The 15,562-nt window shown below is 41.6% G+C and overlaps 1 protein-coding gene across 1 annotated transcript in view; it reads left to right on the plus strand.

Moving 5' to 3' along the window:
- The first annotated feature begins 1,968 nt into the window (after positions 1 to 1,968).
- Positions 1,969 to 15,562, plus strand: part of gas6 (growth arrest-specific 6) — a 26,093-nt gene continuing 12,499 nt past the window's right edge. Inside the window, exons 1-7 of the mRNA XM_084106968.1 lie at positions 1,969 to 2,381; positions 2,489 to 2,649; positions 5,218 to 5,242; positions 5,331 to 5,387; positions 8,565 to 8,687; positions 9,889 to 10,008; positions 10,846 to 10,971. Coding sequence (XP_083963094.1) covers positions 2,321 to 2,381; positions 2,489 to 2,649; positions 5,218 to 5,242; positions 5,331 to 5,387; positions 8,565 to 8,687; positions 9,889 to 10,008; positions 10,846 to 10,971 — 673 coding nt within the window. The 5' untranslated portion in view covers positions 1,969 to 2,320. The remainder of the gene's footprint in view (positions 2,382 to 2,488; positions 2,650 to 5,217; positions 5,243 to 5,330; positions 5,388 to 8,564; positions 8,688 to 9,888; positions 10,009 to 10,845; positions 10,972 to 15,562) is intronic.

Genomic DNA, 15,562 nt, shown 5'->3' on the forward strand with positions numbered 1-15,562 from the left:
TTTGGGCGAACTATCCCTTTAAGGAACAGTTAATCCAAAAATTAAAGTTGTGTAATCATTGATTCACGCTCTTGTCCTCGCCTTCTGTGGAACTCGAAAGATGTTTTGCTGGAAATCTCACTCGATGTCGCAATAGAAATAATATATGATATTCAAGCTGACGTGTGCCAACGAGGAGGAGGCCGCCAAACACTGAGAGTGCAACTTTGAAAACATCTTGAAATGGCTCAGAACCTGCTTGTGATTGTGACATAGTTCCATGTTTCTGCTAATCTTAGTTTAGAATATCCTCCCATCCCTCTTGCAGCAACATCTCTTCTCTGGTTATTCGCATTTCGTGGAAAGAAAGCATTATTGCGTACAGAAAGGCTTTAAAGCTGCTAGATATGCTTATTTTTCGTCTCTCTTGGAAGAAAACAAATACAACCCTATTTAATTTGATACTGTGGATAAATTAACAAGTAAATCTTCTGACGTCTCCAAGCAACACAGCAGTGATGACTTTATGAACTTCTTTACTTATAAGATTGATAATATCAGGGAGAAAATTATAACTATGCAACCGTCTACTACAGTATCGCATCAGGCAGTGCACTGTAGTCTCCCTGAGGAAAAATTTGATTAATTTATTGCTATAGGAGAGGAAGAATTTACTAAACTCGTTAAATCATCTAAATCAACAACATGTATGTTAGACCCTATACCGACTAAGCTACTGAAAGAGATGCTTCCAGAGGTCATAGATCCTCTTCTTAATATCATTAATTCATCTTTGTCTCTAGGATACGTACCAAAAACCTTTAAGCTGGCTATGATTAAACCGCTTGTTAAAAAAATGCAACTTGATCGTACAGAATTAGTCAATTACAGGCCGATCTCGAATCTACCCTTTCTGTCAAAGATATTAGAAAAGGTGGTATCCTCACAACTGTGTTCCTTTCTAGAAAGAAATGATATCTGGAGGATTTTCAGTCAGGATTTAGACCGTACCATAGTACTGAGACAGCTCTCATTAGAGTCACAAATGATTTGCTCTTATCATCCGATCGTGGTTGTATCTCGCTATTAGTTTTACTCGATCTTAGTGCTGCATTTGACACTATTGACCACAACATTCTTTTAAATAGACTTGAACATTATGTTGCCATTAGTGGAATTGCATTAACATGGTTTAAATCATACTTATCTGACCGTTATCAGTTTGTAGCAGTAAATGAATAGATGTCAATCATTAGTTCAGTATGGCGTACCACAAGGCTCAGTACTAGGACCGCTGCTGTTCACCCTGTACATGCTACCATTAGGAGATATCATCAGGAAGCATGGCATTAGTTTTCACTGTAATGCTGATGATACTTAGCTCTGTTGAGTTATAGAACCTAGAACCATCTATAGAACAATCACTGAAGCTGGACTATGGCACTGTTTTCTTCTAAATCTGCAGTACAGCCTAAACAAACTTTGTTGCATTATTTTCCGGTTATCACTGTAAAGCTGCTTTGAAAGCGCTATAAAGGTGACTTGACTTGACTCTGATGACGAGGGCGGGGTAATCTGTCACTCAGATGAGATCCAATAGCAAACCACAACCATCCAATCAATTTCCTACGGACAAAATCAAGCCCCACCCACATTTGTTCTTGTTCCAGAAGCGTTTCACTCGGATATATATACGACACAATAGAAAAGACCAGCGCATTCAAGTTCTAGAATTAATCTCATGAGATTTGAGGTTTAACAGCTAGATATAATGCTCTAGTAAAGCCTGAATATGGGCACAGGCCAATTAAATTTGAGAGATTTCAGTTAATAACAACATAATAAATGCATTACTTCAGAGTCCAGACATGACTGTTATGATACATAATGTTTTTTCTCCTTTTTTAAAGCTCAACCTCTCCAGTCCCCATTCACTTTCATTGGATAATTTAGAGCAGCGTGAACATTCTGCTAAGTGTCTCCTTTTGTGTTCCACTGAAGAAAGAAATGCAGGTTTGAAGGACACGATAAGGGACAGAATGCTGTTTTTATTTGGGTCAACCAAAGCTTTAAAGGCTGCTCTGTGCTAGTGCTAATGTAAGTATGTACTGCAGTGATCTGCTCTTGCAGAGGAAAATTCTGCATCGGGAACTCCCTGCAACTTTCACCAATAAACCGTCGAATCTGCTGCTCACGTTTGTGAGGAGAGAGAGAGAGAGAGAGAGAGAGAGAGAGAGAGAGAGGTTGTGCTGCAGAAACGCTCGTGTTCGGCTTTGAATGTGGCGGTTCAGTGCAGGATTCTGACCCAGAACGAGTGAAAGTTTGCCGCAGAATCACCACCATGAGAGAGTTCGTGTCGAGCTGCTGTCTCGTCCTGCTGTGCATCGGATTCTCCTCGCAATGTAAGTAACATTATTCCACGAAACAAGCCGCTGTTCCTGCGCACTAGCGCAGCACAAACTTGTTCGGCTCAAGCGGAGTTGAGAGTCTCTGGTGTTCGTGTTTTCAGTGTCCGTGTCGCCGAGGCAAGCGAACGAGTTTCTCCGCAGACACCGGAGAGGGAACCAGGTGTTCGAGGAGACCAAGCAGGGTCACCTGGAGAGGGAGTGTGTGGAGGAGACCTGCAGTAAAGAGGAGGCGAGAGAAGTCTTCGAGAATGACCCTGAGACGGTAAGAGAGTTCGAATAATCGGGTTAGTGATCGCGCTGATCGGTGAGATTTCATCTTTCATCCATATCGACCTGTAAAGATTCTGTGCCGCTCCCTAGTTAGTGTGCACTATATAGGGCTGCAGTGGTGGATTTGACAGGGTGGCTGTCACATTTATAGAGCATCTTTCTTTTTAACAGTGAAATAAAGCGTCAGAAATCATGCAAAATCATGAACCTGAACAAATCTACATAATCGAGCCGATTATACTCATGAATATGAATATTCATATCGAACATTGAATTATAGTTCTAAATTTGTGTGTTTAAGACACACACACACACACACACACACACACATATATGTATGTGTATATATATATATATATATATATATATATATATATAATATATTTATATATATATATATATATTAGTGCTGTCAAATAAATTAATCGCGATTAAATGCATATATACAAGTAAATATATACACATAAAAGTGTGTGTGTTTGTGTATATATATATATATATACATTATGTATATGTGTATGCACACACACATAAATGTATGCATATATATAATTATATGTGTGTATATGTGGTATAATATATATATATATATATATATATATATATATATATATATATGTACATATACACACATATATTATATAAACACTAACTTTAATGTTAGATATTGAATTGACAGCACTGCTATATATAAATGAACCAAGCCCTAATTCTAGCCCTAACTCTATAGTAAGTACATGTAGTTTATTAAGTACTCAATACATACATGTTTAATTACACTGTAACAAAGACACCTTAAAATAAAGTCTAACCTGAATGTGATATATAATAATCAGAAGTTTTCATGCTGCATTGATGCTATTTTTACTGTCGTATTTTCCCATGAGGCTTTGCACCGCACCTGATTTCACATCCATAACCCTGCATGAATATGACTCCTCATACACAGCCTGTTCTCCTCTGGGAGCTGATATGCAGATGAGCCGGTCTACAGCGCTTCTGATTGGTCCCTGAGGGGCGTGTCATATGTCACTGTGTTGTTGACTGACTGTTGAGTTTGGAATGTGTTTTTGATACAGAATGAATTCCAGTGTGTCGGTGCATGTCTGACTCGCCGTTCCCTCAGCAGATTTAATCCTGTTTGGTCTGTAAAATAAGGATCAGGGGAATGTTTGGGAAGCATGAAAGATTAGGATGACATCAGCAGCGCCTTAATTCTTTCTATTATTAGCTTGAGCGTGAGGAATTCTGAATTCAACTTTATTTGATGTGCCATTTCAGTTCAATAACAGTGTCAACGTCGCAACATTTCTCAATTATAAAACAAAGTTTAAAGCAGCTTTAAAATTTCAGTTCAATAACGTTTTCAATGTTGCAATATTCATCAATTATGAAACAAATTCAATTCAGTTCAATGTTGATTCAATTCAGTTCAATGTTGATTCAGTTCAGTGTTCAGTTCAGTTTCAATGTTACAAAATTCAATAATTATTAAACAATTATTTAACAAATTCTATTCAGTTCAATGTTAAATTAATTCAGTTCAATAATGGTTTCAATTTTGCAAAGTTCATCAATTATGAAAAATGAAATTCAGTTTAATAATGGTTTCAATGTTGCAAAATCTAATAATTATGAAACAAACTCAGTTCAGTTCATGTTGATTGAGTTCAGACCTCTACAGAAGACTCGGCTCATCTCAGTTCAGGTTTTGTTCAGTCAAACCGAGATTATTTGTGGATATTGAGTGTTTTAAACCGCAGCGAGAGTAATGAAGGTGATGCGGTCACTGGTTTGCGTGCCGGAGACACTGGGTTTCCTCTTTCCTATCCCAGAATGCATTATTCACCGGCAGCGCGTGCGACCGGCTTCTCTGACGCTGCAGAATTCTCACTGCAGTGTGTGTGTGAGTGTGTGTGAGTGAGTCAGCATGCCGGTTCTCGGCTGAAGTTTGAGTGCTGCGCCGACTGTAATGCTCAGAGGACGTGACATCGATCCGCTCAGAACTCGTGTGAGGACGTCAGGGGTCATCAGGGTCATCGGGGTCAAACGTCTAATCGCCTGCTCTCATTAATGATGCTGTATTCAATTCTGCAGGATATTAACTGTACACAGACAATGACAGAAGGAGATTAAAGACATCTGTGCAGATTTACTCCACCCATACTTCTGCAGAGAGAGTGTGTGTGAGTGTGTGTGAGTGTGTGTGTGTGTGTGTGTGTGTGTGTGTGTGTGAGTGAGAGAGTGAAAGTGTGTGTGTGTGTGTGTGTGTGTGTGTATGTTTGAGTGTGTGTGTGTGTGTGTGTGTGTTTGAGTGTGTGAGTGTGTGTGTGTGTTTGAGTGTGTGAGTGTGTATGTCCTTCATACCTTCTTGAAACATGAGACACGACCCATTATCGGCCCTGATGTAAGACAAAATCTGGGCTCAACATGTCAGGACAGGATCACAGTTGCATCATGGGCCGTCTGTGCAGTTTCATCATCATCATCATATATCTTCAAATCTAATGTTCATTGATAAGCATAATCTTGCTGATAATGAATGTTTTCTCTTTTACAGGAGTATTTCTACCCCCGGTATCAGGGTGAGTGTCCCGCAGTGTTATCACTGATGTAATCTGAGCTGATTGTGTTGAATCTGCTGATCCTGTTCGATTCTCTTTCATTCTAAAGGTTGTATGGAGAAGTTTGGAAAAGGTTTGAAGCAGGACTTCATCACCTGCGTCCACAGTGAGTTATCTATCCATCCATCCATCCATCCATCCATCCATCCATCTCTCTGTCTCTCTCTCTCTCTCTCTCTCTCTCTCTCTCTCTCTCTGTCTGTTGTGCTGCAGTGCGTTTGGAGCATAATCTTCTCCTGTAGAGTTATTATTATTTATATTTTCATAAAGAGCTTGTGTGGAGTTTGATCTTGCATCTGAACATCTCTCTGCTCGTCATCCTCGCGTCAGTAAATCAGTGAAGGTTTGAGGTGTGTGTGTGTGTGTGTGTGTGTGTGGATGACTGCAGGTGGGTGTGTGTGTGACGTCTGCTGGAGGCTCGTCCTGCTTTACTCCTGTCTGCTGATTGGATGGCAGCGCTGCGCTGTGATTGGTCAGTGGGTGTCCAGCAGAAGCCCTGAGTCAGAGAGAGAGAGATAGAGACAGAGAGAGAGAGAGAGAGAGAGAGAGAGAGAGAGAGATGCGTCTTCATGCACCGTCAGCAAACGCAGAACCAGAGTCATGGAAATACAGACTCTCAGAGCTGACCTTCAGTGGTCACATGACTGTGAATGATTACTCAGTGACAAACAAATAAAAACATGTTTCATGTCACAAACAGAGCTGTTGCATAGAAATAGATTTCATGCAAGCGACAACCTTCAATCCAACACTGAGTGACTCACACTGCAGTTCATCGACTGGCCACTAGAGACCGGCTGCAGAAGAGACTCAGCCCCATAGACCTCCATGTTAAAATGCCCAACTTTACAGCAGAAAAACACATGTTTACAGTCTGGTGCAAAAAGTGGTTTTGGTCTATATAGCTAATTTTGCCCTTCATTACGACTGTGAGGGGGTGAATTTTATAACTCATTCGTTTAAATGATATTAAGCCTTAAAGTTCTGCATAATTAAGGGCGTGGCCACTTGTGTGACAGGTGGATTGCCGCTGATGTCACTACTAGCTGTTTGTCTGCTGTCTGTTAGCGTCACCTCAGCTAATCCGCCTCGCTGCACATTTTCGTTTATCCGGGAGTGACGCGCGGCCAAGATGGCGACGGCCGGCTCCGCCCACTTTGGGCTTCAAAAACGCTCTTCAGAAACACTACGAGTGATGTCACGGACACTACACACATATTTTTTTACAGTCTATGAATTAAACTAATTCAGCTGTCAAACACTGCAGAAAACCACGTCAGCCGTTTGTTAACATTCTCTCTTCAGTTTAATTCCCCTTAAATTTCCCTCAGTAATGTCCTTATTTCAGAACATCTGTTTCACGTCAGTCTGATGGGCTGAAGCGATCTGAGACGATGATTGAAGAGAATAAAACAGAGTTTCTCACCGAGCACAATCAGTATCCGCCGCTCTGAGATTATAAAGAGGTTCAAAGAGGTTGAAATGACTAGTTTTTTTGGGTGATGTGTATCGGTGAAGGACATCTCGGTGACATTTCCTTTTAAAAGATCAAGATGGCGACGGCCCGCTTTGGGCTTCAAAAATGCTCTTCAGAAACACTACGGGTGACGTCACGTCCATATCTTTCTTACAGTCTATGGTTTCATGCGTCACATTCAGGGTTTGAAATTAACTTTTTCACTCATCGGCCAATTTGGCTACTAAATTTTTAAGTTACCTGCTGCCATTCAGAACTTCTACTAGCTAAAAAAAAAAAAAAAAATAAGAAAAGAAAATAACCAGATTAACTACGTTATATATACAGTGGGGAGAACAAGTATTTGATACACAGCTCCCTCTAAAGATCTTCTATTGGGTTCAGGTCTGGAGACTGGCTAGGCCACTCCAGGACTTTGAGATGCTTCTTACGGAGCCACTCCTTAGTTGCCCTGGCTGTGTGTTTCGGGTCGTTGTCATGCTGGAAGACCCAGCCACGACAAGTTTGGTCATTGGCAAACTTCAGACGGGCCTGGACATGCGCTGGCTTGAGCAGGGGGACATTGCGTGCGCTGCAGGATTTTAATCCATGACGGTGTAGTGTGTTACTAATGGTTTTCTTTGAGACTGTGGTCCAGCTCTCTTCAGGTCATTGACCAGGTCCTGCCGTGTAGTTCTGGGCTGATCCCTCTCCTTCCTCATGATCATTGATGCCCCACGAGGTGAGATCTTGCATGGTGCCCCAGACCGAGGGAGATTGACCATCATCTTGAACTTCTTCCATTTTCTAATAATTGCGCCAACAGTTGTTGCCTTCTCACCAAGCTGCTTGCCTATTGTCCTGTAGCCCATCCCAGCCTTGTGCAGGTCTACAGTTTTATCCCTGATGTCCTTACACAGCTCTCTGGTCTTGGCCATTGTGGAGAGGTTGGAGTCTGTTTGATTGAGTGTGTGGACAGTGTCTTTTATACAGGTAACGAGTTCAAACAGGTGCAGTTAACACAGGTAATGAGTGGAGAACAGGAGGGCTTCTTAAAGAAAAACTAACAGGTCTGTGAGAGCCGGAATTCTTACTGGTTGGTAGGTGATCAAATAATTATGTCATGCAATAAAATGCAAATTAATTATTTAAAAATCATACAATGAGATTTTCTGGATTTTTGTTTTAGATTCCGTCACTCACAGTTGAAGAGTACCTATGATAAAAATTACAGACCTCTACATGCTTTGTAAGCAGGAAAACCTGCAAAATCGGCAGTGTATCAAATACTTGTTCTCCCCACTGTATATTATAACATTTTGATTTCATACATTAATTTCTTATTCAAACTAAATCCTGTCATCCAGCATCTCCTCTCTTCCTCTTCATCCTCTTCACCATAAATGTGTTTTAGATGAAAGATCAATACAGGACAGAGAACATCAGAAACTGTAGGATGCTGGGAAATAACAATGTCTTTTCTGTTCACCGAATGCTTTTTAATCTTCACTATTGCTTCAATGCAAATGAACAAGCGTGCCGTTATGTGTAGTGTAGCGACGAGTGTGTTCAAGTGAGCAGATATGAGCAGATTCTGAGCAATACTGTATTTAATATATCATGAGGACTCACGAGTATTTGCACTAAATCTGTGCAGATTTGACTTACACAAACTTCCCAGCAAAGTGAGTAAACATAATAACAACACTCGTGATTCGACAGCGTTCCCCGCCACAGCTGATTATTACACGCGTTTGTTAACGGGTGTTAATTTCAAACCCTGATTACATTACACAATCTGAAAGAGTTTCTTATTCTCTCCCGCAGATATTCCTGACCAGTGTTCCCCGAACCCCTGCAATCCCTACGGGACGGTGCGCTGCGAGGACAAGAAGGGCGAGTTCCTCTGCCACTGTTTCACCGGATGGAGCGGCGTCAGCTGTCAGAAAGGTACGAACACACGACACCAGGTTAAAGATGACGACGCACATCGTTCTGGATTTATTCGTTTATTCTAGTGCTGGGCAACTATTAATCGCTTATTAAAGGTTTTCACAATGATGCCAAAAGAACCATCTCTAGTTCCCCGAAGAACCTTAGAACCAGTTTTAAAAAGAACCATTTTTCTCAGTGAAGAACGTTTAAAAAATCTAAAGCACCTTTTTTCACTATAATAATAATAATAATAATAAGTGCTGGGCAATGATTAATCGCGATTAATCGCATCCAAAATAAAAGTTTGTGTTTACATAATATATGTGTGTGTTCACTGTGTATAATTATTTGGTATATATAAATACACACACATGCATGTATATATTTAAGAAAAATGTGTTATTTATATATAAAATATTTATATGTATATTTAATATAAATTATGTATAAATATATATACAGTATGGAAATATTTCTTAAATATATACATGCATATGTGTGTATTTATATACACAAAATAATTATACACAGCACACACAATTATATAATGTGAAGTCAAGTTACATTTATTTATACAGCGCTTTTTACTACACAGAGTGTTTCAGAGCAGCTTTACAGAGATAACAGGAAAATAATGCAACAAAGTTTGTTTCCAGAAGAAAATAGCGTCAGAGTACAGATTAAGAAAGTTCATTTTTGTTGTAAAAAGTTATTAATTTAGTTAATTTATATATATATATATATATATATATAGCCGCTCCTGAGAAAACCGTGTTGTCATCGTCCATTATGTAACTTTTATTTTGGATGCGATTAATCATTGCCCAGCACTAATTTATTCAAAACGATAATGAAAATGCGGACAGTATCTGAACACCTTCTTTATACTGTATGGTTTCATATTCCATATTCAAAACCTTAGCAGAGGTGGAGAGTTTGAGTCTAGTTCTATGACTCATCAAACCACAAAACCGCATTCATTACTGTCTTCTTAACGTCTTTACTGTATAGTTTCATATTTCATATTCAACACGTTAGCAGAGGTGGAGAGTTTGAGTGCTCAAAGGAAAGAGTGGCCAGTTTCTGCCCGACACTGAGCCTCTGTGTTCCTGAGACTCCGCCCACCAGCGCAGCTCCATCCAATCACACGGCGGGCTCTGAGTCCCAAGCTCCTCCTGATTGGCTAACGGTGTGCATGTGTGTTTGTGATTGGCAGATGTGGACGAGTGCAGCACAGGGAACGGAGAGTGTGAGCACGAGTGTAACAACACCATGGGCAGTTACCGGTGCTCCTGTCGTCACGGTTACCGGCTGTCGGGTCACCACGCGTGTGTGGGTGAGTGACGGAGGATTCAGTGTTCAAACAAACATACAGAACACATTATTCCTGTAGATTTTCATATTTTCATTGCAAAAAAAAGGTGTTCCTGTAGGTCAAACTGTAAGCAGGAGTTTCCATCCTTTTGTCCTCTGTGAAAAATTATATTTGGAAAATGTTTAGTTTCTGTTGTTACATTATAATTTTTTCCGACCACAGAGCAGTGTGTCAACCATTAAACCATCAACCTAGCAACCATTATTTAACCATAACTCAAATATTTTTTTACTTATTTTAATTAATAGATATTTAATTTGAGATATTTTAATTAGTGCTGTCAAATCGATTAATCGAGATTAATAATCACATCTAATATAAACACACACACACACACACACACACACACACATACTCACTCACACTCACTCACTCACTCACTCACTCACACACACACAGACACACACACACACACACACACACACACACTCACACACACAGACACACACACACACACACTCACACTTACACTCACACAGACACTCACATACATATTACACACACACATATATATAAAAAAATTTATGTTAGATGCGAATAATGGCGATTGATTGATTTGACGGCACTAATTAAAAAAAATATTTGTATTTTTATTTAATCCTATTTTTAGAATAGATTTATTATAAAATTTTTTTAATTCTCTAAACTTTTTAATGAAATTACACTTTCTTATGGAAGCTTGCTTCTGCCATATAATAAAAAATAAAAAAAGGTACTTGTGATTTTTTTACCTCGCAGTTCTGACGACTTTCTTGCTATTCCGAAGTTTATAATTTGCAATCCTGGTTTTCCTCACAGATGTGAACGAGTGTGTGGAGACTCCAGATGTGTGTGGAAGCGCGCACTGCTCCAACCTCATTGGGAGCTACGACTGCCTGTGTGACGAGGGCTTCGTCTACGACAACCTCAGCAGGAGCTGCGCAGGTGCGTTTACAGGAGATTACCGCGTTTACAGGAGGTTACCATGTTTACAGGAGGTTACAGCGCAGGTGCGTTTACAGGAGGTTACCGCGTTTACAGGAGATTACCACGTTTACAGGAGATTACCGCGTTTACAGGAGGTTACCACGTTTACAGGAGATTACCACGTTTACAGGGCGTTACAGTGGAAGTGCGTTTACAGGAGGTTACCGCGTTTACAGGGCGTTACAGTGGAGGTGCGTTTACAGGAGGTTACTGCGTTTACAGGAGGTTACAGCGCAGGTGCGTTTACAGGAGGTTACCGCGTTTACAGGAGATTACCACGTTTACAGGAGATTACCGCGTTTACAGGGCGTTACAGTGGAGGTGCGTTTACAGGAGGTTACCCCGTTTACAGGGCGTTACAGTGGAGGTGCGTTTACAGAAGGTTACTGCGTTTACAGGGCGTTACAGTGGAGGTGCGTTTACAGGAGGTTACCCCGTTTACAGGGCGTTACAGTGGAGGTGCGTTTACAGGAGGTTACAGCGTTTACAGGGCGTTACAGCGGAGGTGCGTTTACAGGAGGTTACCGCGTTTACAGGGCATTACAGTGGAGGTGCGTTTACAGGAGGTTACTGCGTTTACAGGGAGTTACAGCGGAGGTGCGTTTACAGGAGGTTACTGCGTTTACAGGGCGTTACAGCGCAGTTGCGTTTACAGGAGGTTACTGCGTTTACAGGGCATTACAGTGGATGTGCGTTTACAGGAGGTTACCGCGTTTACAGGGTGTTACCGCGCAGATGCGTTTACAGGACGTTACAGCGCAGGTGCGTTTACAGGAGGTTACCGCGTTTACAGGGCGTTACAGCGCAGTTGCGTTTACAGGAGGTTACTGCGTTTACAGGGCGTTACAGCGCAGTTGCGTTTACAGGACGTTACAGCGGAGGTGCGTTTACAGGAGGTTACCGCGTTTACAGGGTGTTACCGTGCAGATGCGTTTACAGGACGTTACAGCGCAGGTGCGTTTACAGGACGTTACAGCGGAGGTGCGTTTACAGGAGGTTACCGCGTTTACAGGGTGTTACCGCGCAGATGCGTTTACAGGACGTTACAGCGGAGGTGCGTTTACAGGAGGTTATTGGTTTACAGGACGTTACAGCGCAGTTGCGTTTACAGGAGGTTACCGCGTTTACAGGGCGTTACAGTGGATGTGCGTTTACAGGAGGTTACCGCGTTTACAGGGTGTTACCGCGCAGATGCGTTTACAGGACGTTACAGCGCAGGTGCGTTTACACGGCGTTACAGTGGAGGTGCGTTTACAGGGTGTTACAGCGCAGGTGCATTTACAGGAGGTTACCGCGTTTACAGGGCGTTACAGCGCAGTTGCGTTTACAGGAGGTTACCGCGTTTACAGGGCGTTACAGTGGAGGTGCGTTTAAAGGAGGTTACTGCGTTTACAGGGAGTTACAGCGGAGGTGCGTTTACAGGAGGTTACCGCGTTTACAGGGCGTTACAGTGGAGGTGCGTTTACAGGAGGTTACCGCGTTTACAAGGCGTTACAGCGCAGTTGTGTTTACAGGAGGTTACCGTGTTTACAGGGCGTTACAGTGGAGGTGCGTTTACAGGAGGTTACTGTGTTTACAGGGCGTTACAGTGGAGGTGCGTTTACAGGAGGTTACCGTGTTTACAGGGCGTTACAGTGGAGGTGCGTTTACAGGAGGTTACCGCGTTTACCGTTTTTACTGCGTTTACCGTGTTTACAGGGCGGCAAACACGGTTTACAGGTGCGTTTACAGGAGGTTACCGCGTTTACAGGGCGTTACAGTGGAGGTGCGTTTACAGGAGGTTACTGTGTTTACAGGGCGTTACAGTGGAGGTGCGTTTACAGGAGGTTACCATGTTTACAGGGCGTTACAGTGGAGGTGCGTTTACAGGAGGTTACCGCGTTTACAGGGCGTTACAGTGGATGTGCGTTTACAGGAGGTTACCACGTTTACAGGGCGTTACAGCGCAGTTGCGTTTACTGGAGGTTACCGCGTTTACAGGGCGTTACAGTGGATGTGCGTTTACAGGAGGTTACTGCGTTTACAGGGCGTTACAGCGCAGGTGCGTTTACAGGAGGTTACCGCGTTTACAGGACGTTACAGTGGATGTGCGTTTACAGGAGGTTACCGCGTTTACAGGGCGTTACAGCGGAGGTGCGTTTACAGGAGGTTACAGCGCAGGTGCGTTTACAGGACATTAACAGACAATATTGTATCTAAAATATACCACAATATTAATATCTAATTTACTGAACGGTTGTATAAAAGAATGAGCGTCATGCAGCAGTCTGAAGGAACGGATCATTTCATCATAACGTTCATCCTGACCTTCATCGCTGAACTCGTTTAAACGTCTCAGTCTCAGTACGGGATGTTCAGTCTCATTATCCCACATTCATCTGTTTTTGTGACGCGTTGTTGTCTTTGGAGCTCCATCGATTTGATTTATAATTCTTGATTTTTCTCTTTAAACTCACTTACAACGAACATTTTCTACTTTTCCTCACCTCATAGTTTCAACGCGGACTTTTGAGCAGACGCGTCTCAAGCCTATTAGTGATCCAACATCGGATACTCTTATAGGTTACTCCTGTGGATCACGGCTGAACGCGTCTTCTCCACACTCACTTACAAACAAACATTTTTTCGCCAATCGTGCGTCTACTCTACACCCGTACCACTAAAAAGACGGATTATATCAAAGACTTCAGTCATAAATTAGTATTAATATTGATAGCATCACTGGTAGCGTCGTTGCTAACTTACTGTCCATCTGTTAAAATGGCGAATATATCAGATGTAAGTAGTCTACCTTTTGGTGCAGGTGAGGACACATTTGAGCTGCACGCACTGCAGTCTGAGCTGGAAGCTGTTGAGAAACAGATCCACGACCTTTTAGTGAGACAAGCCGAGCTGAGAGACCGGCGTTTGGCTCTTGAAACATCACGCGCCGATGCACACAAGTCAGTGATTAACGTTACTAACCCGCTGACTCTAACCTCGTCTACTCCGTGCGTTTCTATTGTATCATTGTGTCAGGACCGCTTCCCACGTACCGACTAGGACATGAAAAGTTTAGTAGATTATTCGCGCTAAATGAATGGTTAATGTCATGGTGCAATGAGCAGAAATTGCTCTTTGTAAATAATTGGAATCTGTTTTGGGAGTGTCCTAGGCTTTTCCGTGCTGATGGCTTACACCCAAGCAGATTCGGAGCGGATCTTCTGTCGGATAACATCTCCAAAATGTTAAATACCTTTTGACTAGTAACCAAAAGTCCAAATCATAGTCTCTGCTGCACCAATTTAACTGATATAAATACTAGTGTAGAACATTGCATAGAAACTGTGTCTATTCCTCGTTTAGTGAGATCAAATAATAAATTTACTGCAGGATCTAGGAAAAATCTAATTGTTATTAAAACAGAAAATGTTGCTATTAGTAAACAAAAACAATTTCTAAAGCTAGGTCTTCTAAACATTAGATCACTCACACCTAAGGCAGTTATTGTAAATGAAATAGTCACAGATAATAGCTTCGATGTACTTTGCCTTACTGAAACCTGGCTTAAACCAAATGATTATTTCGGTCTAAATGAGTCTACTCCATCAGGATACTCCTCTAAGCATGAGCCCCGTCTGATTGGTCGTGGCGGCGGTGTTGCAACAATCTATAGAGATATTCTCAATGTTACTCAGAAAACAGGTTATAAGTTTATTTCGTTTGAAGTACTTGTACTAAATGTTACGCTCTTAGATGTTAGAAAAACATCCCTATTATCTCTAGCCTTGGCTACCGGATATAGACCGCCAGGGCCTTGCGCTGATTTCCTAAAAGAGTTTGCAGATTTTCTCTCAGACCTATTAATCAATGTCGATAAAGCATTAATTGTTGGAGATTTTAACATACACGTAGATAATCCAAATGATGCGTTAGGGGCTGCGTTTACAGATTTATTAAACTCCTTTGGGGTCAAGCAAAACGTTACCGGACCAACTCATCATTTTAATCATACACTCGATTTAATTATATCACATGGAACCGATCCAACCGATATAGATATCATTCCACAAAGTGATGATGTCACTGACCATTACATGGTAACTTGCATATTACGTACTCCTGTAATACATCATGCTGCGCCGCGTTATCGATCAGGCAGAACAATCCTTCCATCCACCATAGATCATTTTTCAAATTGCTTATCTGATCTGTCTCAGCTGCTGCCTAAACCCAAACAAACAGATGAACTAGAGGAATTAACTAGCACTATGAGCACCATTCTCTCTGGAAAATTGGTTATTGTTGCACCCATTAGATTAAAAAAGCTCAGAGAGAAAAGTAAAGCACCATGGTACAACAATACTACGCATGTTCTAAAGAGAGAAACCCGTAATTTAGAGCGTAAATGGAAACAAACTAATTTAGAGGTCTTTAGAATCGCATGGAAAGACAGTATGTCACGTTATAAAAAGGCCCTAAAAGCGGCCAGGGCTGAGCACCTCCGCAAACTAATAGAAAACAACCAAAACAATCCGAGGTTTTTATTTAACACCGTGGCTAGACTAAC

Source organism: Abramis brama (assembly GCF_963993115.1).
Source record: "Abramis brama genome assembly, chromosome: 2".
NCBI classification, from domain to species: domain Eukaryota; kingdom Metazoa; phylum Chordata; class Actinopteri; order Cypriniformes; family Leuciscidae; genus Abramis; species Abramis brama.